The 23,032-nt window shown below is 30.8% G+C and overlaps 1 protein-coding gene across 31 annotated transcripts in view; it reads left to right on the top strand.

Annotated features, from left to right (window-relative positions):
• The window catches only part of LOC132733823 (ankyrin repeat domain-containing protein 26-like), an 83,611-nt gene that overhangs the window by 2,235 nt on the left and 58,344 nt on the right, over positions 1–23,032 (top strand). For 23 of the 31 annotated variants that reach the window (XM_060720528.1, XM_060720513.1, XM_060720527.1 and 20 more), the window contains exons 3-14: positions 4,444–4,617; positions 5,458–5,570; positions 6,260–6,354; positions 6,873–7,097; positions 7,872–7,984; positions 10,788–10,799; positions 15,776–15,896; positions 17,829–17,888; positions 19,989–20,233; positions 20,811–20,906; positions 21,353–21,425; positions 22,228–22,245. In XM_060720528.1, the coding sequence (XP_060576511.1) occupies positions 4,444–4,617; positions 5,458–5,570; positions 6,260–6,354; positions 6,873–7,097; positions 7,872–7,984; positions 10,788–10,799; positions 15,776–15,896; positions 17,829–17,888; positions 19,989–20,233; positions 20,811–20,906; positions 21,353–21,425; positions 22,228–22,245 (1,345 nt within the window). Of the gene's footprint in view, positions 1–4,443; positions 4,618–5,457; positions 5,571–6,259; positions 6,355–6,872; positions 7,098–7,871; positions 7,985–10,787; positions 10,800–14,732; positions 14,808–15,775; positions 15,897–16,556; positions 16,575–17,828; positions 17,889–19,988; positions 20,234–20,810; positions 20,907–21,352; positions 21,426–22,227; positions 22,246–23,032 lie in introns of those variants that run through there. The other 8 variants (XM_060720515.1, XM_060720522.1, XM_060720518.1 and 5 more) reach the window with 8 other exon arrangements.

Genomic DNA, 23,032 nt, shown 5'->3' with positions numbered 1-23,032 from the left:
TGGTGATACAATTAAGTTAAGGTTCAAAGCAGTTTTTTGTTAGTACCTGCTTGTTAAACAGTTAATGTTTTATAACAGGTCATAGCTGACATTTGATGATTCAAATTTCAGTCACTGTCTTATGATAGTTTTTATTGCCATCACATTTAACTTCATAAGGACCAAAGATCCAAATTTGCCAGATACCTTATTATAAATAAGAAAATATATATAAATCACAGTATTGTTTCAATTAAAAATTATGAAATTGAATGCTATTATCTTATATCATTATGTTCAAACTGATTAAAAAAAATTCAGTAAAATCACAAATACTACACACATGCAAACAATCATTTTCTATTAAAAAGCAACAAAACCTTAGTTATTTACGCTTGAATTATTGATGAATATAACTTCTAAGACACTTGTGAAGAAAAAGATATTTTTGTGTTATCACCAACAAGAAGGCAATGTATTGATTGAGATATAAATCTACCTGCTACTACAAGACATGCCATATGTTGTTACATGCCTGGTAATTGAAGAAATAATCATCACAATCTTTGTATCTAAAATATCATTGATTACTAATAAGGTCAGTGTAAATTGCAGGCTTTTATTTTGAAAGAAGCAAATTTTATATTGATTTGAACACCCTGTTATAATACCTGTATTGATTATAGTGGAGGAAATGGCATTAGTCTGATGGAAGCTGCTCAAACAATTCTTATGATAACAATAGTGTAATAGGTCACTGACAATATATTGTAAACTTTGTGTGTTTTATTAACAAAATGATCACTGTTTAAGTATGTTAAAGTATGTTTAAACACAGAAAATTCAAGTGTGTTAAAGTATGTTTAAACACAGACAATTTGGGGTACATTGTAAATGTTTCAACCGAAAGAGATAAAGAAAAAAATATAATAAAATGCTCATTATTTCAAAAAAAGTTTTGTAAATATTTACTTTTTTTTTAGTTTATACTTCTTATAAAACGTTGAATTTAATATTTTCATTCCATGAAGAAGATTCAGTACTATGTAATTGTGTCTCAGTGAAGGTCATTTAAAAAACTGTTTTGTGTAAAATTTTATGTGTGTAAAATTGTATGTATATTTACAAACATGTGGTCTCCCTCATCCAGTTAGGCTGAAACAATTTGCTGTATGGCATAGTGCCTTACATATAAACCTTAACTTGCTGCAGTTACTCTACTTGCCGGAATCGGCTAAATTACCAGAATCAGCCGAGAATTACTTGAGTCACCATGTAATTTTGTTATTTATAAACTTTTGAAGAATATTCTGGCATGTATTTATAAAATATAAACAATATCAATGATATTTAAAAAGATTTTTGTAAATTCTGGTAAATCGAGTAACCCAAGACTGTTGAGAGAGAAAAAAAAATGTTTAATTACAGAGATATTTTTTCTGTAACTGCATTACATTAGAGATTTATTCCTTCTCAAATTTGTTAAATGAATGACAGAGTGATGATTCCTCTTTGAGAATTGTGAAACTTTTTCTACTTATTGGTTTTAAATGATTTATTGAATTTATTCAATTGAGTGAGAGAATAAAGTAATACAACGATTGAAGATTAATTTTTTACTTATCGGCAGATTAAAATGTCATTGACATATATAAACATATATCTGTGGTATTGAATGAAATGGAAGAATTGATTGGCACTTGATACTGATAGTCGACCAATTATCGGCTATTGTGTAAAATGAAATATTAATCTTGAAATTTTTATTTAAAGAAAGCTGCTCTGGAATGTGATTGAAGTTTATATCTTTACAGTCATCTATTTATCATTTTGTCACTGAGGCATTAAAAAACTTTTTTTAAATGTTCGTCCATATAGGAAGATAAAAGATCATTCAAATATATAAAAAAGCAGTGTTAGGAAAAAAATCCAAAAATCTTGTAAAATCTTTTTTTAGTTCTACCATTTCAAAATCAAATATCATTCAAATACAAAAAAAACGGTATTAGGAAGAAAAAGATACTAAAATCTTGTAGAATTATATATATGTATATAAAAGAGATATGCATGTTTAAATTAATGTTTATTTATTGGATCAGCGTTGGTCTCTTTTTTTTGAGAGAGATGAAATTTTGGTCCTTATGTTTGAAGTAAAAATATCTTCATTGCTACCCACTTGAAACAGAAAACACTATCAGGTGTTCAATACTTATTGGTAATTATTCTTAAGCAAATATTTTGGGTATAAATAGGTTATCAGATATTGTGCTGACACTTGCCAAGTCTTGGCTGATACATGGCAATAAATTATACAAACTGTTTCATCCATGTTTGTAATTAAAATTCCTTTAGCTAAAGTCTGTTACTGTACTTGGCTGTAAAATATGTTCAAATTCAAGGTTATCAATTAAAGTAGGCTCAAAACGATTTTGCAGAAACAAATTTAATTCTGTATTTTTGTGCAGATACTTGAAAGTTGCATGGTTAAGTTTGGTTCAAACTTTTGAAAGTTATTAAACAGTTTTTATGCTCCCAAAATTCGGGGGAGCATAAAGTCGCCGGGTTGTCCGTCCGTCTTTCAGTCCCTCTGTACGTACATACGTCCCGACTTCGTGTCCGGCCCATAACTTCGTTATTTGAAGTCGGATTTTACAACTATTTCACAGAAATGATTACCATATTGAGATGCCCTGTCGCACGCAACATTTGGGTCACTACCTTGAAGGTAAAGGTCACCTTGCAACAAAATCCTGTCTGGCCCATAACTTCGTTATTTGAAGTCAGATTTTACAACTATTTCACAGAAATGATCACCATATTGAGAGGATGTGTTGCGCACAACATTTGGGTTGCTACCTTGAATGTCAAGGTCACAGCATGACCTTGCAGCAAAATAGTGTCCGGCCCATAACTTCGTTCTTTGAAGTCGGATTTAACAACTATTTCACAAAAATGATCACCATATTGATTTTTACATTTACCAGGAAGCTCCTGAACCACTCATTAAATGAACCTTCATAGATGCAGGTTTGCTTATGTCTGATTTTATAGAACTGCACCATTCTCAAAATTCACCACTAACCTTTTTTGTGACAAAGTACCCATTCGGGGAGCATCACCGGTCTTCGAGGGCCTCTTGTTATACAAAGAAATCTGTCACACTACTGTGTTAAATTTTACCTTGTTGGTTCCAAGCAAATGTTGAGTTATTATTATAGCTGTGACATTGTCATCATTGTTGTCGTTGTGCAAAAACTTTACTGAATCCCATTATTCGAACAATTCAAATATCAAAGGTATCAACATGAAACTTGGTATACTTGCTTATCATAACGAGGTGCACTTGTTAAACAAGGGGCATAATTTTGAAAGCTATATTTTTGGAGTCTTCCCCTTTTTAACTTAGAATTTTTGTCAAAATTGGTTAACAGACAAAGCTAAAAACAATTGTTGTGACATTAATTTTTTTAAAAAAAAAATGTGAATTGCTCATAAAGCAGTTCCTTCCATATTTTCATATTAAATACTTTTAAATTTCTGTTGACTTATCAGCTTAAAGCCTGTTTCAAAGTTTTTAATCTTCTGTACATGATATTTAAACCCTTACTTAAGTTTTAAACTCGAATATTACGGAAAGCCAATTAGTATTTGAATATTTTTTGACAGTCATGTTTTGTAAAATTAAGACGGATCAGTAATGACCCTATTATCACCGGTAGAATAAACTACGCTACAATAAGATTTTATAATTCTTTCAATCGATAAAATAGTTTCTTTTCAATGCCTATATAATAACGGTAGTATAGCTGTTTACTGTACGTAGTCTACTAGTATAAAGTAAAAGAAAAACAATATGATTGACCGACTTATCTACAGATTTTTATAAACAAAAATTTTGATAAAATAACATGGGTGGGGTATTATGCCATTGTAAACTTGAATGTCACTATATGTATTAAACTTTTAATAATACATGTATTCTGCCCAGACTATAAGGGTGCTGAAAATACGCAATAATCATGATTACACCATTTGGTGGTCATGTTAAATTTGGTTCTTCGTTTTGTTAATCATATTCTAAAATTCCTTATTTACATACAAAATACAAGAAACATTATTTATTATCGGTATGAACTATACAACATGATAAAAATATCAAGCATGTCAAGTTAAACACGCCAAATTTGTTTCGAGTTTAAATTCAAACAGTGTGTAGATACACATTTTATGATTTCAGAATTTTTACAAGCATTAAATTTTATTTACATACAAACAAACATTATTTACATACAAACAGAATCAAAACATGAATTGCATATATAAAGAAAATCAAAGCATGGTTTGTATTTACCAGAATAATGTAACTAGATGCCAAAAGTAATAAGATAATTTGCCAGACAGTGGTTGCTTTAATCATTGTATATAAGACATATAATTAATTAAACCTTTCCTCATCTATTTCAGGCAATAGAATGTAATCAAGAAAAGTGTGTAAAATTATTATTGGAGCATAAAGTTGACATAAATGTAACAGATAAAGACAAAAATACAGCATTACATCTGGCTGTGAAGGAGGGAAATACTGCCATGGTGGCTCTGCTTGTGAGATATGGGGCCAAAGTCAACGTAAAAAATAAGGTACAATGTCATTTTCAAATAAAAAAAAAAATCTGATTTTATTTTTATACAAGATTAGTGTAATTTTATATATTGTTTCTACTCTATACTATTACAAACATTGGTGTGCCAATTGGAAATGAAATTGACATGAATATGTTTGCCCACTTAGCTCAATAGGGAGAGCATATGATTAGTAATCCAGGAGCCGCTGGTTTGATCCTCAGCAAGGCGTCATTTCTTAGTGACAATTGAGTCTTATGGTCATTTGTTTCCCACTGCTGATTTGAAAAAAATTATGTGAGATTAGTAGTCAGTCACTTGCGGAGATATTGGTAATTATTGGTTAGTTTTCCAAGAATGCCTGTTAAGTGGATCAACAACTTAGATATGGCCAAAAATGTGTTAAAATCAGAGTAAAATCCAGAAATATCAAACAGAAATAATTAAATGGTGTAACCAAGTAACATAATTTTTGGCTTTATGAATGCAATCCTTGAATGCAAGGGCTAATAAAAATGACTTAAATATGTCAGTACAAGAAAGCCAGGCCAGCTGGCACATCTACATGTATGCAACCTTACTTGACTGTATATTGTTGGCTTCTCAGATTTTATCATATTGGTATCAAAATTCCCCTCCATTAACAATGGAGGGCTGCAAATTCAAGCAGCAAATTTCAGTTACACAAAATAAGCATGATGAAAGCTAACTTTGTTTAAGATGCAGTATGCCTTTCTGCTTAGATAAAAAATTCTTACCATAGAGTTAAATGTATATATATTATGTCTATTTTCCTAAACACAAAATTTGTTTGTTTAATACGTTTATATTTCTAAGAATTTTGATATTGTATTACAGGACGGGAGAACTCCATTGATTTTATCAGTTCAAGATCCATCCAAGAGAGATGAACCTACACGGATCCTGTTAGAGAATGGTGCCGATCCTAATTTAGTGGATAACGAACAAAGGTTTCTAAGTTCTTGAAATATAATCCAAAAATAGCTTCTTAAAATGTTCCAGCATCATTCTGATTCATTAAGAAACATTAAGAATTATAGACCTTTATTATTTTCCATTATACTGTAGCTTGGTTGATAAAGTCTTCTTTACCTCCTTGGCCGAGCGGCCGCTGACTTCAAATTGCTTGCCCATCACCACTGTAGGTTTGAAACAGGGACTTTATATTCTTTCAAGTAATCAGAATCTAGATGGTTCTACCTAGGTGCCCACTCATGCATTAAAAGCTAAAAATCTTGCCAAATGACTGTTACTGTGTAGTTTGATTTAAAACCTAACAAATTATTAAAAAAAAAAATACATGTAAATTCTTGAGCTCACAAACAACTTAAGTTTAATTCTGTCAGAATTTTATATAGTAATATGATAATTTATATGGCATGTACATGTAATTCATAGTAGTCTTTACTCAATATTCATTGAAAATCTTTCTTTAAAGGACACTTTTTTGCCACTTTCCTGATAGTCATTCACCAAAGATGTTAAGTTCAATAAATTTGCTTCACAACACAGAGCTATCATTATGTTGTGGTAATTGTTTAAAAGAGAAAAAGTTATTAAGTCTGAAACACCCTTGTGTTATTTTCCTTCTTTTTACACTGGTTTGGCTTTTATAACATAATAATTTTATTTGATCTAGATCTGCGTTACACCATGCCTGTATAGAAGATGGAATTCATCATGTTAAATTGCTATTACAACATAAAGCCAGCACAGCTCTCAAAGATGTTAAAGGTATTGTTACTGTAGATGTAGAATTCCAAACAGAAATATTCCATTTCATTATTACCATTGACCAGTTTTGTGATTTTCATCACTTCATGTTTTTGTCTCATATTTTGACAGTGCTATAAATGTATAAGTGCTTGTCTGAACTCAGTCATAAATATTTCTACAATTTCTCAGGAATGCAGTCCTCAATAAGAATTCATTTTACCATAGTAAGCCGTATTTTATCTGACTTAGTTGGTGGCCATGTTGGTGTATATTCTTTCCTAAAATAAACACAGAAAAATAGTCTCCCTATGACTCACTTTCACTCAGTGGCATTTAATGTTGTGTCCTTTATCATTTATTTTTATTATAAAGGTTCCAAATATTTTTAATAAAACATATAAAGAGTTGAATACAAGATAACATTTGTTGAACAATATGGTAAATATCAGAAACTGATACTGAAAAAAGTTTATTTTTCATACTTCAGTTTTGTAACTTGGAAAATAATACAGCCTTGTTTGTTGCTTATTTTCAAGGTTGGACAGCAGAAGACTGTGCTATGATGAAAGCCCATCACGCATGTTCTCAGGTTGTATTTGACCATAACATTAAACAACGGCACCTGTTAACTGGCAGTGTGCCAAGCACGCCACGCACCACTGACTCTGCCACTCCGAGTAGACACACCACGCCAAGAGATAACTCAGCTTCAGATTTTGGAATGCCACATTTAGGAATGCCCCAAGGTCATGAAGAGGATGGTATATAAACATACTGATTTTTCATTTATTCTTAACTTGATTTGTTACAAAGAAATAAGCTATGCTTTGACCTTCCTCTTGGAACCAAACTGTTTCATATTTTGTGTTCAACTTTGTATCTCATAACCCATTGGAGGTATTTATCAAAAACTTCACGGATGTATTCAAAGGGGCTTCTATGGCAGAATGGTTAAGGTCTTTGACTTCAAACAATTTGCCCCTCACCAAAGTGGGTATCCTGCCAGGAACTTTGAATTATTTCATGTGAGGAAGCTACCGGGTGAGCTAACTAAGGGTTGGTGGTTCTGGTTCTACTCAAGTGCTGGCTTGTGCCTGAAATAGTGCACAGAGGGGCAATTGAGTTGCCATTTTACCATATTAGTGTTAGTGTGGCTTAAAAACCCAACAAATACAACTCCAAAAAGATGTATTCAATTGAAAATCATTGACCAGGTCCTATGACTAACATAAAATATTGCTGAATTAGTCCCCTTTGTGAAATTTAAAATTGCTGCTAGGATATTCACTTGACCTTGACACATAGGTGATGAAAACTTTGTTTACCAACTGCCAAACTAATACATTGTGTATTTAGATTTTGTCCTGTTCTTGCATCTGTGCAATTAGATACCAATTATTGAAGAATGTAAGTAAAAATTAAAGGTTTATACGAAAATTACAGGTACTGCTTTTGTACCGAAATTATTCATATACTAGAAGAGTTCTCTGGAACTGAATGAAATGTTCACATTTTGTTGTTATTGGTTGCTACAGCTGACGATTCAGATGACCAGACGGTCAGTAAACACTCGTTACATGACAACAGACAGGATTCCTGGGCAGACGACACTGATATCAGCTCGGCAACTGATGACCATAAACTCAAGGTAATGCAGATTCTCGGAAACTTTTATTTGACTTAATTGGATCTTGTTAAAACAGAATGGCATTAGTGCAGATATGCTGAGTTTGAGCTGTTCAGGACCAGATTAACATTCTCTTACTATGCCTATTTATTCTATACCTCTTTGTATTCAAACTATTTTACCACCGTAATGTTATGACATCAGCAATGTAATGTTATGATGTCAGCAACGTTGTTATCGATCACTCTTATATACAATTCAGATTTTTCGGGTCATATTTGTGCATGTAGTACATGCAGTTAATATAGTAAAATATGAACAGGTAAATGAGTATTGTAACAAAAATATTGTTATGAAGAAACTTTCTTTCATTGTTTCTGACCTTGGATGACAAATTGTTCAGAAAATTTGAAAATGTTTTGATATGTAAGGATATGTAGTATCTTCTGAACTAGAATCCCTGATGAATGTGTGTAATGAATTTGCCCTGCTTTGAATTTGGAGCTGTTCATTCATAGCGTAAGAAGTTTCAATATCAAAATACAGAAATAAATTAACAACAGTATAGAGCCTGGTCAGACTGCACTGATTAGCTGGTCTTGATATATTTTCGTGTCTAAAGGTCTAAGGGTAAGAGCTGATCATAAGCTTCAAAAGATCTCAGTCTGGTTTTGTTGAAATATTGTTGAAAATTAATATCCATGACCAATTTTTATTTGAAAAACGGGACGTATTATGGGAACGCCCCTGGCGGGCGGGCGGGCGGCGTCCAATTTTGTCCGGAGCATATCCCCTACATGTATGGAGGGATTTTAATGAAACTTCATAGAAATGTTCACCACTATGAGGAGCAGTGTCGCGCACATGAACCAGGTCTCTAGGTCAAAGGTCAAGGTCACACTTAGAGCTCATTGAAAAATGCTTGTCCGGAGCAAAACTTCCACATGTATAGAGGGATTTCAATATTACTTGGCACAAATGTTCACCATTGTGAGGCGGAGTGTCGCGCGCAAGATTCAGGTCCCTGCGGCCAAGGTCAAGGTCACACATAGAGGTCAAAGTTCAGATAAAAATATGAAGATGTGTATATGGACCATTTAGTCATCATTTATTGAGGGATTGTAACACAAATGGTCATTATCAAGACTATGGCTGTGATACATATAATTTAGGTCAATATATACAAGGTCAAGGTCACTAAAGATGATGAAATATCCAGATATTGTCCGGAGCATATCTCCTACACGCATGGAGGGATTTTAATGAAATTTCATAGAAATGTTCACCATTATGAGAAGCCATGTCACGCACATGAACTAGGTCTCTAGGTCAAAGGTCAAGGTCATACTTAGAGCTCATTGAAAAATGCTTGTCCGGAGCAAAACTTCCACATGCATAGAGGGATTTCAATTTAACTTGGCACAAATGTGTACCATTGTGAGGCTGAGTGTCGCACGCAAAATTCAGATCCCTGCGACCAAAGTCAAGGTTACACATAGAGGTCAAAGTTCAGATAAAAATTTGAAGATGTGTATAGTGACCATTTAGTCATCATTTATTGATGGATTGTAGCACAAATGGTAACTATCATGACTACAGGTGTGACACATTTAATTTAGGTTAATATTTGCAAGGTCAAGGTCACTGGAGATGATTAAATATCCAGATGTTGTCTGGAGCATATTTTCTACATGCATGGAGGAATTTTAATGTTACTTTATAGAATTGTTCACCACCATGAGTCGTAGTGCCCTGCACATGAACTAAGTCTCTAGGTCAAAGGTGAAGGTCACAGTTAGAGCTCATAGAAAAACGCTTGTCTGGAGCAAAACTTCTACATGCATAGAGGGATTTCAATATAATTTGGCAAAAATGTTCATCATTGTGAGGCTGAGTGCCGTGCATAAAATTCAGGTCCCTGCGACCAAGGTCAAGGTCACACATCCTGTGCATATCTTCGCTACTGATTTGTTTTAAGGTTCATTTAACAACACAGTGCCAAGAATAAAAACTTGCTTGCTAGATAACACTTATCCATAATGCCCCCATCTCCATCTAAAGCTTTCGTAAACGGGCGTATTTTGTGACTATGGCACCCTTGTTTGATTTGATATTCTTTTATATCAGAATTCAGATATTTAGAATAAACTATAAAAAATAATGGATTGAAAATTACGCTTGTATAATGATTGATAAAGGGATCAGAAATTCATCACTTTATTACAGGTTTTTTACCCCAAATAGATTATGTCTTTTGCTTATAGCATCTTAATTTTTCCCCATTCAGTGCAAATGACTTATGTTTGTTTTAACCTTTTAATTGACTTTATTAGAAATCTTCATTGAAGAAAAGCAATGTGGTAATGTTATAAAGTGTTGTGTACCATGGATTTATTTTTCCCCGTTTAAGATGAAACTGTTATATCACTTTATTTTGCATGTGCTTTGCACCTGCTTCTAGGTATCCATGTAAACACATTCTGCACTTGAGACACACATAAAATTTGTTTCCTTGAAGAAAATTAAAAATTTTGATTTTAAAAAATGTTATTTGGATATGGGCCCAGATTTATCTCCCCTTTAATGTAGTATAAATACATTTTAAGTCTTGCTAAACAAATCACTGGTTGTCGCATATGGGAAATATGTCTATTACTGACTATTTGTTGTGATTTAGCTCATCTGTAAAAGATTATTTACATTCTTAATGAAAACGAAAATAGATATGAAACAACCACAACCATATTCAAAGTGCACCATTAATATATAGAAGTTAGGAATATTTGATATTTATGATTTAGTTACCCCACATTTTTCCTTTCAGCCAGTGGTAGTTGTAAGTTTCATTTTAAGCTAATATCCCTTTAACAATAAATTGTGAACTCACTCGTAATGTTTTTTTAAAACATTTTCTAGGGAAATTAACTGTTTGTAGTGTGAGAAAAAAACAAAACCTGTAGAATTTTTGTATAAAAGAAAAAAAAGAAGTCCTGATTTGATATTTTAATGAATTTAGGTTGTTTATACACAGAATCAATTCAGGTCACGACCATTAATTCTTACAGTTTAATTGTTGCAAAATGTTTCTCTTTTTTTCAATACATGCACATATTAGGAATTTTAACTTGTAAATTTAACAACAGTTACTTAACACTGAGATTAGCCTCATTTGCGTCTTACACGTAGGTAGTAAGTTTAGATTAATTTTTAGATTAAAGAATAATTTTTAGATTAATCAACAAAGAAATAAGTAAAATTTAATTTTTGTTTAATGAGAATGAGATCCCATTTATATATATCCTAAACCTGTGCTTCTGTCCTAAACTGGTGAGATTTTAATCCAATGCTTATACTGTACCATTTTTGTGTGCAAAGGGAGATGACTCTGGTTCAGATGAAGAGCTTTTCGTTACTCAGGTTTGTTAGTGAACATAATTCCCTCCCTTTTCCTGTTTTCTTTTGTATTTTGTGTTAGAATTTTATAAACAAAATATATCTATTGTTTTATCATAATATATATTAAATATTCTTGTTTTACAAAGTTTGAAAAAATATGATTTTTTCAAACATTGAAATTGTTTCGTTTCATATATTATTCATGTATATTTGTGTATTTTCATATATTATTTGTCAAACACTTGCACTAAGTACAGATTTTTTTTTTCCGTACAGTTTTGTCATTGTGTTATTGTTGTGTAGAATGTGCACATTAAAATATAGTTTTTACACTTTTCACAATCTGGGGTCATTATATGAACTTTGAATGAGTAATGTTGTTAATTGTATTCAAATTTGACCTTGAAGGATGGCCTTATTGATGTGTTTGTCTTCACAGAGGCACGTTTACCCTTAACCTGATAGCAGCAACAGATTTTATTCAAGGAACCAGTGCTGACCAAGAGCAGCATCTGTGCTGTCTGACCGTGGTCTGCACTGTTTGTTATAAAGACAATACAATAATATTTTGATTTTTTTCCAAGAAGTAATGAATTATTAGTGTCCAGATTAAAAGATGGACCAGTAATGTTAAGATATTTAGCATGGAAAGGGTAAATTTTCAAAGGTTGGACATTTAACTGTCAGTCTTATATTATATACAACACAGCATCTGATTGGCTAATCCAGAGATCATATTTGAAAATTAACCAATGGCAGTATTTCAAAATAACCCATACATTAATAAGAAGGATTTTCTTAAATTTATATATAAGTTTTATTATACTGAGTTGAAATTTTATCTTTTTGTCTTAATATTAATTTGTAGATTTAATTATTGTAATGCCACATACAAAAAATAAAATTAAATGCACGATCTGTTGCCCTGTAACATTGTAAATAGCTCTAATTGTGTCCATCTTGATTTCATTGAAATAGTTTTAGAAAATAGTTTAAAATTACTTTTAGAAAAGTTGTGGCCCTTGAAAATGATTAGCTGGCACATATAAAGCTCTGACTGATTTTGATGACTTAACCTTCTTTTATTTATTTATTATTTATTTTATTTTACTGTATATTATTATTTTATTTATTTTAAGAGAACAATTTATAACTTTACATATTGGTTTTAAACTTTTTGATATTAGAAATTTTATTTCAAAAGTTTTTGTTGATTTTATAGAAAAATAAGTGCAAACTACCATTTTATTTTACCATTGATATTTCAATCAAATCCAAGCTTTCTTAAACGCCTCATGAGTATTCAATTGATGATTTTATAGGTTTTAAATGGTAAAATTTCTTTAACTTTTGTACAATGTATGCTACAGTTGTGTATTCTGGCATGAAAAACATTCAATAATAGGTCTGATCAAATAGGGTCAGTATTTGATAAATATTTACATATATACTTCATAAATCAAAGTATAGAAAAAAATTGTTTTTGTTGTAAAAGTGATGTATACTTTACAGCTATTCTGTCTGGACTTGCAAAAAAAAGATGTCAATTTATAAAAAAAAAAGATAAAAGGATGAAATTTGATATTGGAAATATATATTAATGTTAAAATTATATTGGATTGGATTTGAAATGAATTTATAACTGTGAAACTATATATCTGGAAAAAGTATTTTGAGGGTTCATCTTTTATGAGTTGAGATAATGTGAAAATTTTAATGTTGCTAATGATAATTATATTATAATTAAGGGTGTTTTTAGGAACAAAACAGTTTTTAAGAGTTAGAATGACATATCTTTGATGATTAAGAAATATTTTAATGATTAACAATGTAACGAGGCGTCTATGAAATTATGTTTATTTTAATTTTATTAGTTTATCTATTTTCATTTCTAGTGTTTAATGTTGTTACAGTGTTAGTTTTAACTTGTAGGGAAGCAAATAGAAACAGAATTTATTTATTTGTCGGCAAAAAATCGTGTGTAACTTTAAGTTTTGTTTATTTTAGATAAGTAAATTAATAGTGTTAGTTTTAATTTCTAATGAAGTAATAGAAACAGAATATTATTTATTAGTCAGCAAAATTTCTTGTAACTATACTAGTTCTGTTAATATTTGATATGTAAATGAATAGGGCTGCATTTAGGAAGAATAGATAAGTGTTATTGAACATTTACATATTATATAGTCACCTTCGGTCAAGTATTTACTTCACTTATCAGGTTACTTATGTCATTTGAATATAACAAGAGAGGGTATGGATTAGATCACAGTGGGAATACTGATATAATTCATAATACACACTTATTGTTTGTACAGTGGCCATTAGTAAGCAAATTGGATATAGCAAAAATAGATTTTACTTATTGAAACTTATACTATTTTCTTTTTGTACAGTGCCATGTAATAACTTTATTGGATATAGCATAAAGATAACATTTTACATATAAAAATTGATGCTATATTCTTCATTTTATTTCTATTTTATAGCATACAATGGATTTATGGACTGTAAATTGTGGATTATCATATTGATTTATATGAAAATTTGAAAAATTACAAAAATTACAAACACAAATATTCTAGTAATGAAATTTTGGTCATTCTTATAAAATTGGGAGTATTTTGGAAGCTATGGGTATATGTTTCTAGAACCTGAGATAAGGCTTTGTTTGTTTTTCTTTTAAACATTAAACGAAGAGTTTTTCTTAAAAGATTACTTTCAGAATGACTTTAGTATTTGTATTAATTTTGTTGTTTGAGTTTTGATGAATATTGCTGACTGATTTATTCAAAACTGAGATGTTCTTGCGGGGAATGTAATGAAATATCTACGTGACTAAGTTTTGAAATGTATGGGTTCTGTTCTGTTCTGCTCTGTTCTAAAGTAATATATACTAAGTTCTTTGGGTCTTTAAGTCAATTTTATGCAAATTTGGCCTGATTAAGTGTGTTGGTTAAGTGTTGTAATAAATAGGATTAAAATTTATTTAGCATGCAAGATTAGTCTTTGTGTGTCACATGTGGGTGATAAATACATAGAAAATGGCATCAAATATTATATATATATACTATCTTGGTTTTAAAGTCTTAAAGTATTTATGGTCAGTGTAAGACATTTTGATAATAGACATAATAAAACTGTGTGGACTTTACGATATTTGAAAATCATAACATGGTGTAAGGTACTTGAAAATATTTGACAATGGAAAGTGAAAGTAAATAATTATCTTAAGACTATATACCCAGTGTCAGTGACTTTTTATTCTGTTCATTCTGAAGAGAAATGGAATTTAAATGAAAGTGTTACAGAAAATTTTGTGGTTAATAGAGTCATATTTCGAGGATTTGTTTTGTAATCGAATTAAGTATATAAAATGTCATCAAAAATGTCCAAACAATCTAAGATTCCAAGGTTTAATTTTGGTGCAAGGATACAAGAAAGCAAGGTAGGGTTTATTGCTGTATCAGCATATCATGAAATTATTTATTTATTAGGTCAGTAATCAGAAAAGGTACATGTAATATGAAAGTTGTAGTATTTTCTGGCGAAGGTTACATGAAAAAGGTATCTTTTTTGGGAGGCAGTTTTTTTTCCTCCAAAATCATTATAAAAATGATATTATAATTTAATTTCTCTAGAAAAGCCAATAAACTTGAAAATGGTTGCATAAAATATTCGTCTCAAAATGTAAAAGGGACGATTATGATGGCTGCTTTATATCATTTTGTTGTATTTTCTCTCGTCGGGGCGCAATGTCGAAAATATGAAAAAAAAGTCAACATTTTGTGATACTTTCACCTTGAGGGGCGAGGTGCCAGGCAAAAATATGAGAGTGGCGATTTTGTCATTATATCGTGTTTTCCTCTCGCCATGGAGCAAAGGTATCCAAAGTCGTCAAATTTTTGTGTTTTCACATGGCGCCTCATGGAGTGAAAATATGACATGGCATAAATCAGCCACCATAGATAATATTTATCATTAATTTATCAGTTTCATGTAGTTAAGAAATTTTATTTAAATTATAGTGTATTTCTAGAGCAATACAATAACAGATGTCAGTCCCTATTTCAACATCCAGCATATTTTAACATGACATCATTGTATTGTTATGTAAGTGCAGTGACTGGTCAACTCCTTTGAATGCCAGTAGGGTTTAAACCTGTTTCTCCACTAAGGTGGTGATACGTAAAATGCATGGTTTGAGTGCAAATTAAGAGTGCATGTTGATTACAAGTTTCATATAAAAAAAAGTGCAAATTTATTGTATTATATATCACTGTATGATATCCAATTTTTATTTTAATTTCACATAACATAGAATGGTACATACATTAAATGATGTAGCGCCATTGGAGGAAATTCCATGATGTATGTCATCAAATCTTTGAAACAAATTTCTTTGATTTATTTTAGGGCGCAGCTGTAAAGACCAGCTTGACCAAACATATCAAAATGGACAGTGACGAGGACGAAGAAGGCGGACATGATGATGGAGAGGGCGGAGTTAATGTTAAGGCAACCAATGGGAAACCAGGTATGTGTGACCATTATCAAAATATGCATGGAAATGTTTAGATATGCAAATAAATGTTATATATTCATACCTTATATTCTTAGTACAATTTGATGAGAGAAAAAAAATGTACACTGTAATTATATATTCTTATTGTAATTTTTGAGTTTACTCAGAATTTTATATATATTTTAATGTGTTCTTTTAGTATTTTTTGTTATGTAAGCATGGATGTACTCTTATAGGACTTTATGAATAAAAACTTAGTTTATTAGTTCTTTACAATATTGAAATACCATGTAGTAGGTTTGTTTGCTTTATCGAAACCAACATAGGCACAATTGCTTTGCTCCTAAATTACATGTGGGTAATTTAATTAGTGAAACTTTGTTCTCAAGAAATATTCATCAAGCATTTCATTGGATACAATGTGCATGTAGAGATGTCATTTGACCAATGAAATGGTCTGTTACATGTACATGTTGTAGTAATAGTAGTGATATAACAAAATATACAGTGTAGGTTTGTAAGATGGTTTGTCCAGAAATAGGAAAACATTCAAATAGCTATAGTGTTTTATAGATATTCTCCTCCAAAATAATTATTATCCGAAGATTTTATTATGACAACATTTAAAAGAAAAGAAAAGTATATTTTCTTTTCTGTATTTTATTACAACAGGAATTCTCAAAGCACTTGGTATGACCCATTTATATAAAATCTGAAATAAATGTTCAAAGATCATGTTGCTTCTTAGAAAAAAAGAATTTGTGTATGTAAAGTGCTTATAACACAATGGTTCAATGTCTAACTATGTGTGAAGCTTCACATTAAAATTTTCTCAATGAGGTTATTTTTATGACCCTCATCTTTTGTGCTGAAGGAAAGAAATTGTTAAAAGCTTGAAATCATTTAATTGGTAATAAGAGAAAGTATATATTACTACCGGTAGTTGACTTTAATTTCAGTCTAAGAATTCTCTATTCAGTGCAGCTTATTATTTGTAGCCAAGAGTTAGAGCAATTTTGCTGAATCTTTACTTCCTAACAGCATTCTGGTTTTCTGAGCTTTTCTAAAGTCAGATATATAACTTTTGAATTGAAATGTTTCTACCTGTTGAAGCACAAGAGGCAGTCCTAAATTTATAATTAAATGCTAGCAGTATAGTCATTCAGCGTGTATTGCAATCTGATCTGATGAGACTCATTTTGGTTTGCTGCTCAGTGCTCAATAGACTTACTCCGAAATTAAGAATATTTGTGTTTTTCCCAGCTAATCCATAGGTACAAACAAACTTTTACTGTTAAAGCTTTGAAATTAAGCGCAATAGGTTGACTAATCTACTGTGAGGAGAAGTGCACCATGAAGCTTTAACAGTAGAAGTTTGTTTGTACCGGGGATTTAGCTGGGAAAAACCCACATTTTCCATGTTCTGGATAACATCTATTTTCGTAATTTAATTAGAGGCTAATACTTGGTTATTGCCACAAACCCAAAGGTTATTATTGATTTAATGGATGGTAACGTCTTGAATACCTATACAGGGTTTGCAATGAAATATGGTGTTTAGGCATCACCGCTAATCTTGGTTGTCGCCCTTTTTCTAACAAACGGACAATAACTGATGGCAATGTAAACAAATATCTATCATTCAGTTTAACACATCTTCAACTACTATTTATAATAACTTAGGTAAAAACTTGGGAAAAAATTTGTGAAATAAATATTAAGCAATACCTGAATCAAGACGGAACAAGTATATTTACATACCAAAAAGCAAGAAAGCAGTAAAATCATTCCTACATGTGTAGTATGGTAGGGTTGTTTGTTTTCTATGTGATGTTGTGTTAATATAGGTTTTAAGGATATGATTGTTTTTATACTTCTTTTTTTTTCTCACACAGCTTTGCTTTTGACATCTTATTGCGATAATATAACAATTTGAATTTTTAGTCCCAGATCCGAATCATCGACGATCACCAGTGAAATTCCGAAAAGTTCTAGTTAGCACAGGTGACCACCAAAACCAAAAACTGTAGTTGGACTGGTTTTCAGTGTGCACACTATCTCATTCTATAGACTAGTCTTCAGTTCTACTATGTTTTATTGCCCTGGCATTTGAAATAACAGACTGGTTTGAATTATCTCAGAAATCTAAAACATGTCATGTTTATTTTATCAAAAATAATTTATTCATACAGAAAGGAAAATTATATATTTCTGAATATTGAAAAAAAAGATTAGCATGTGAAAAAATTACACATAATATTTTGAATTTATGTTTGCTTTATTGATTAAACTTCAGAAAATTCCAGGGCAAATGCTTTCTCTATTGTCTGTTATTTATTTAAATGGTTTCCTTGGATACACTTGAAAGGAAAGTATCAAAATGTAGATTTTAGAAAAAATGTATAGTATCCTTGGATACTTTAAAATTTCAGTTTTATGAATTAGATATGAACTTTGTCTTTTTCGTCATTGTAAGGTTTCAATAGTAGATACTGAGGACCTGTGTTCAGTGAAATTTAATAACTAATTTCTTTTATGATTTTGTAATTTTGCGAAATAAATGACGTGTCTTTTTTTATATGCATGAAATTGTTTATTTATTTACATAAACAGAATTATATAATAATATAAACAATATTACACAAACTATTAACCCGAGATGTTATAATAATGATATGTGTTTTTATTGACTGTTCTGTAACATTATTATTATTGAAGATGAGGTCGACAGACAGACCACTGGTAGATCTATGGACAATTCGTGTTTGCAACTAAATTTTTAAGCTACCTTTCTTGTACGCTGCGAGAAAAGATTGTCAATTAACTAAAATACATTGTTCAAAGATATATTCAACTCCTTTCATATTTTATATTTTAAAGAAATGGAAGATATTGTTAATGTAGATTTCATTGAGAGGTATTCATGCTTAAGATGTATTTTTCATGAAACATTTCATAAGTTAAATATTTTTACACACAGGACGGATTTTCATTGAACATTTCTAGAAGGAAATATTTTTACACACATCCTGTATTGATGGAAATATTTGTTCACACATCCTGTAGAACTAGGACGGTTTATGGCATTTATTTGTTGTGTTTTATTTAACAATTCTTACATTTCATTCAGACTTTTGCTGTGGACATTTTCACATTCCACTTGTATTATGTAGCATATTTTATTATTTACATTAATTTTTAACAAAGTTTGTCTGTCTTTATAAGAAACATTTTTCCAGATGTATGACTAACACACATTGTCACAAAATACACATACAAAAAAATATAATCTTTTCTAAAATGGTCATCCGATTTGAACAATTCTAATTATATATCATATGATTTTTTTCAACATGCTGTTTGTTTAAATTAACATAAAGAATCTAGTTTGTCTTCCTTTTGCAGAAGCTATTTTTATATTTCTACTTTTATTCTCAAAATCTCTCCATTTATATAATTTTGACTCGAGCTTCTTTTAAAACTGTCCATCTACATTAAATTTTTCTGATCTGAAATTTGTCTTGTTTATTTTACTTAACAGAAAGACAACTAATAAAATGATATGTGTGAAAATAATACATTGTACTTCATTATTATATTGTAACCTAATATTAAAATGAAGAAAATGTATTAAGCTTAGAATTTAAAAAATTGAATGAAATGTAAGAAATTGTAGTATTGACATTTTGTATATTATTTCTTTGGGATTTAGTTTGGTAACCTGTGGTGTAGATGAACACAATTTTATTTATTTGGAAATTATTTTTCTGATAAATCCTTTGGCTTTCCAAAGCTTTGATAATGATTTTTTGTATATTTTGGTATCAGTTGTTTAGATTGAACAAAGAAAGTATTTAGTTAACTTTTATAGTTATATTTTAATTCTACTGAAGCCGAAGAATGAACTTTTTAAAAAGGACACATGAAATTGAATTTCTTATTTGCCTTGCTTAACTTCATGTAATATGTCAGATGAACAAAATTTTCATCATCGACCATGATTGCAGTTTGTTTGCTTGTTGTTTTTTATTTCTAAGGGTTACTTATTTTAGTGAAAAAAAGCACTTTAATGAGGTAAAAATTTGAAATATTTACTATTTGTAGGAGATTTTAAACGTCCCATGTACAGCCGTACCCCGACACCAGAGGGTGACTTGAGAAAATCCCCAGCCTCTCCGTTCACTAGTACCCCTTCTAAGATTCCGGTAAAACAGAGATTATCCGGTGCGTCACACACGTCAGTAGATGAAGATTTTAGTGATGATGATGACGATGATGATGAAGATGATTCCTCTCCTATACAGAGAAACAGAGTTTCGTTCAGTGATCACCAGCAAGTCAGAAATATTGTAAGTATATCAGGGTTTTTTTCTCACAAGTTGGGGGAGCTTTTCTTAAACTTGAAAAAAAAAACATGTTTTATTTTATATTTGTAAAACAGGTACAAAAAAATCTAGTTGTAAATTGAATTTTTGGGAAAAACTGCAGGATTTTAAAGAATTTTGCCACGGCAAATATGCCAGTAAACAGCCCTTGCTATAGAAGGGAAAAAACCCTGTATATGTTAACGTAATGTTAACTTTTCGTACTTCTTGAATATTGAGATTTTATAGTTATTTAGTTGAGTGCAATGAGTACTTTTTTGGGATACAACTTTTAAGGGAGATGTACTGGATTAAAATATTTTCACTGAACTAGTAAGTGTTGGCTATTATTTTTTATTATTTTAACCCCTAACCTACTGAATTTGTGTGATGAATTTGCCCAGCTTTGAATTTGAAACAGTCCATTCATATGTTAAGGGATTTAGGAATCAAATTGCAAAATGTTGAGCTACCAACAGTATATAGCCTGGTCATACTACAAAACAGGGTTTATGTTACAAGAGTGATGTTACTAATCCTGGAATGATTTGTTGTTTTACAGAGTGCCACCGATGATGACACTGATATAGAAGATGATGAGGAAGAAGTAGAACCATCCAAGAAACGTAGGATAGAAACACCAGAAGAGGCCTCTACTGTAAGTTTTGGTATTTCCTGATAATATAATGATTATTTTAACAAGATTTTCCATTCCAACAGAAATCTCTGGTTATTAGATTGATGAATGTTGACAAACAGGGGCAGGATGTGAATAATTTCATAGGTTCTCAACTCAAAATGTGTTCTTGTTTATTGGAAAAGATTAAAGGTTTTGCAAGTAAGAAAGCGTTCTTCAATGAAAAAGACACACAAGATAAGAAAAAAGCCTGCTTTGTTCATAATTTAAAATTTATGCAGATGAAATTTTGAAATTTGAAGTCTTTGAACTAATTGAATTGAATTATATATGGTTGGTTGCTATGTGTACTAATAAAAAGTGAGATTATATTTGTAAAATTTCTGTTTGTGGCTGAGACAGGAAGCTGTTGTTCTCACTGACAACAAGTATTACTGTTATCACCTGTTTGTTGTTGTTGTTTGCAGGGATCTGGTGGATACACACCAACTGGTGTCGGTTCAACTGAACCAACCAAACTATCTAAGGAGAGCTTTAAAGGTATGTAGTACTATCACATAATTATGTATAAATGATTAACTGGTCCCTGGCTTATGGCATGAAATTCCTTTGAAAATGAATAATGCTTTAAAAAGGCAAAGTATTTTATTTATTTGTTTTTATATGTATATAGTTAGGAACTAATCCTTGCTTTGTAATTTTTCCCTGTAGGTATAATATTAAAATGCCTGTTAATTAAGTTATGTTAAAATTATATGTATATATATACTTCTCATAATCACTTTGTTTTTATCATTATATGTGTATTTGTACTTTTGTTCAGTTGCTTTTGTTTTATGTGAATGTTTTAAGAAAATTTGGATCAAATTCTTTAGTTGAGATGTTTCAGTTGACATAACCATGATAAAAAGTACCTAATTAGGGTTTGATAAGTTGCATTTCCTACCTTAGAAGTAATGAAAATAATAGATTTCTTATTTGTATTCACCGTTAAAATAGTTACTGGTAGCCAAGAAGTCAAATCTTACCTCTATATGTAATGATTGGGTACTTTTTGTCATCTTTATATGTGCATTTTGTGTTTGCTTGCCAATGGAAGACATTAGGGACCAGTCAGTCACTATTTATAGATCTTATTTATAGACTGGAACCAAGTTTTCTTTGAAAGATATCTACTTATGGAAGCAGACTATTTCTATAAATAGAATCTAAGAGTAGACTGAACCTATGTTTTCTTAAAGATATAATAATAGTATTATACCTAGAAAAGTGAACCAGACTGTATATCAACAGACTAGATAGATTGTGCATTAACTGTAAATGTGTATTTTAAATATTTTAGCAGAGAATGGCGGAAATGGTATGTGTACTTTTTAGAAGTTGTGTGCAATTTCTCTTCACTGTAATTTTTGTAGAGTTTTTCTCACGTATCCTAGTTCTTCTATTCTTACATTTCAAATATAATTTATAACGGTATTTTAAGTGAAAATAACTGACTTTATTTATGTAAGAAAAATGTTCTAGGTTGTTTAGATACTCAGGTGGGCAAAAATGTTAAGTCTACATTCTTTCATTGAACTTGCAAGTCTTATGCTTAAATAAATTCAAGACAAAATTTCCAATATTCATACTGATTTTAGACCCACTCATGAGGTAACTCATTTATTCTAGATCCATTCATGAGGCAAATCATTTATTCTAGACCCACTCATGAGAAAAATCATTTATTCTAGACCCACTCATGAGAAAAATCACTTATTCTAGACCCTCTCATGAGGAAACTCACTTATTCTAGCTATCCAGCTAGCTTACGGAACGTCAGTGGTTCTACTCAGGTGCCCGTTTGTGTCTGAAATAATGCACAGAAGGGCACCTGAGGTCTTCCTCCACCAGGAAAGCTGGAACATCGCCATAAGACCTATACTGTGTCAATGTAACCAAAACCCAATTAAACAAACAACCACTTATTCTAGATACTTTCATGAGGAAACTCACTTGTTTTAGTAACTGTCATATTCAAGATCCTCTCATGGATTTACTTTAACTGACCTATTTTTTTATCCACTTATGGGGTAACTGAATTATTCTTTATCCACTCATGGGTTAAATGACTTCTTCAAGATCAACTTATGAGGTAACAAATTTCA

The sequence above is a fragment of the Ruditapes philippinarum genome, unplaced genomic scaffold (assembly GCF_026571515.1).
Source record: "Ruditapes philippinarum isolate M1 unplaced genomic scaffold, ASM2657151v2 ctg1542_1_1_1_1, whole genome shotgun sequence".
Taxonomy (NCBI): domain Eukaryota; kingdom Metazoa; phylum Mollusca; class Bivalvia; order Venerida; family Veneridae; genus Ruditapes; species Ruditapes philippinarum.
The sequence above is the reverse complement of the archived record's forward strand: the minus strand, read 5'-3'. Positions and strand labels throughout refer to the sequence as shown.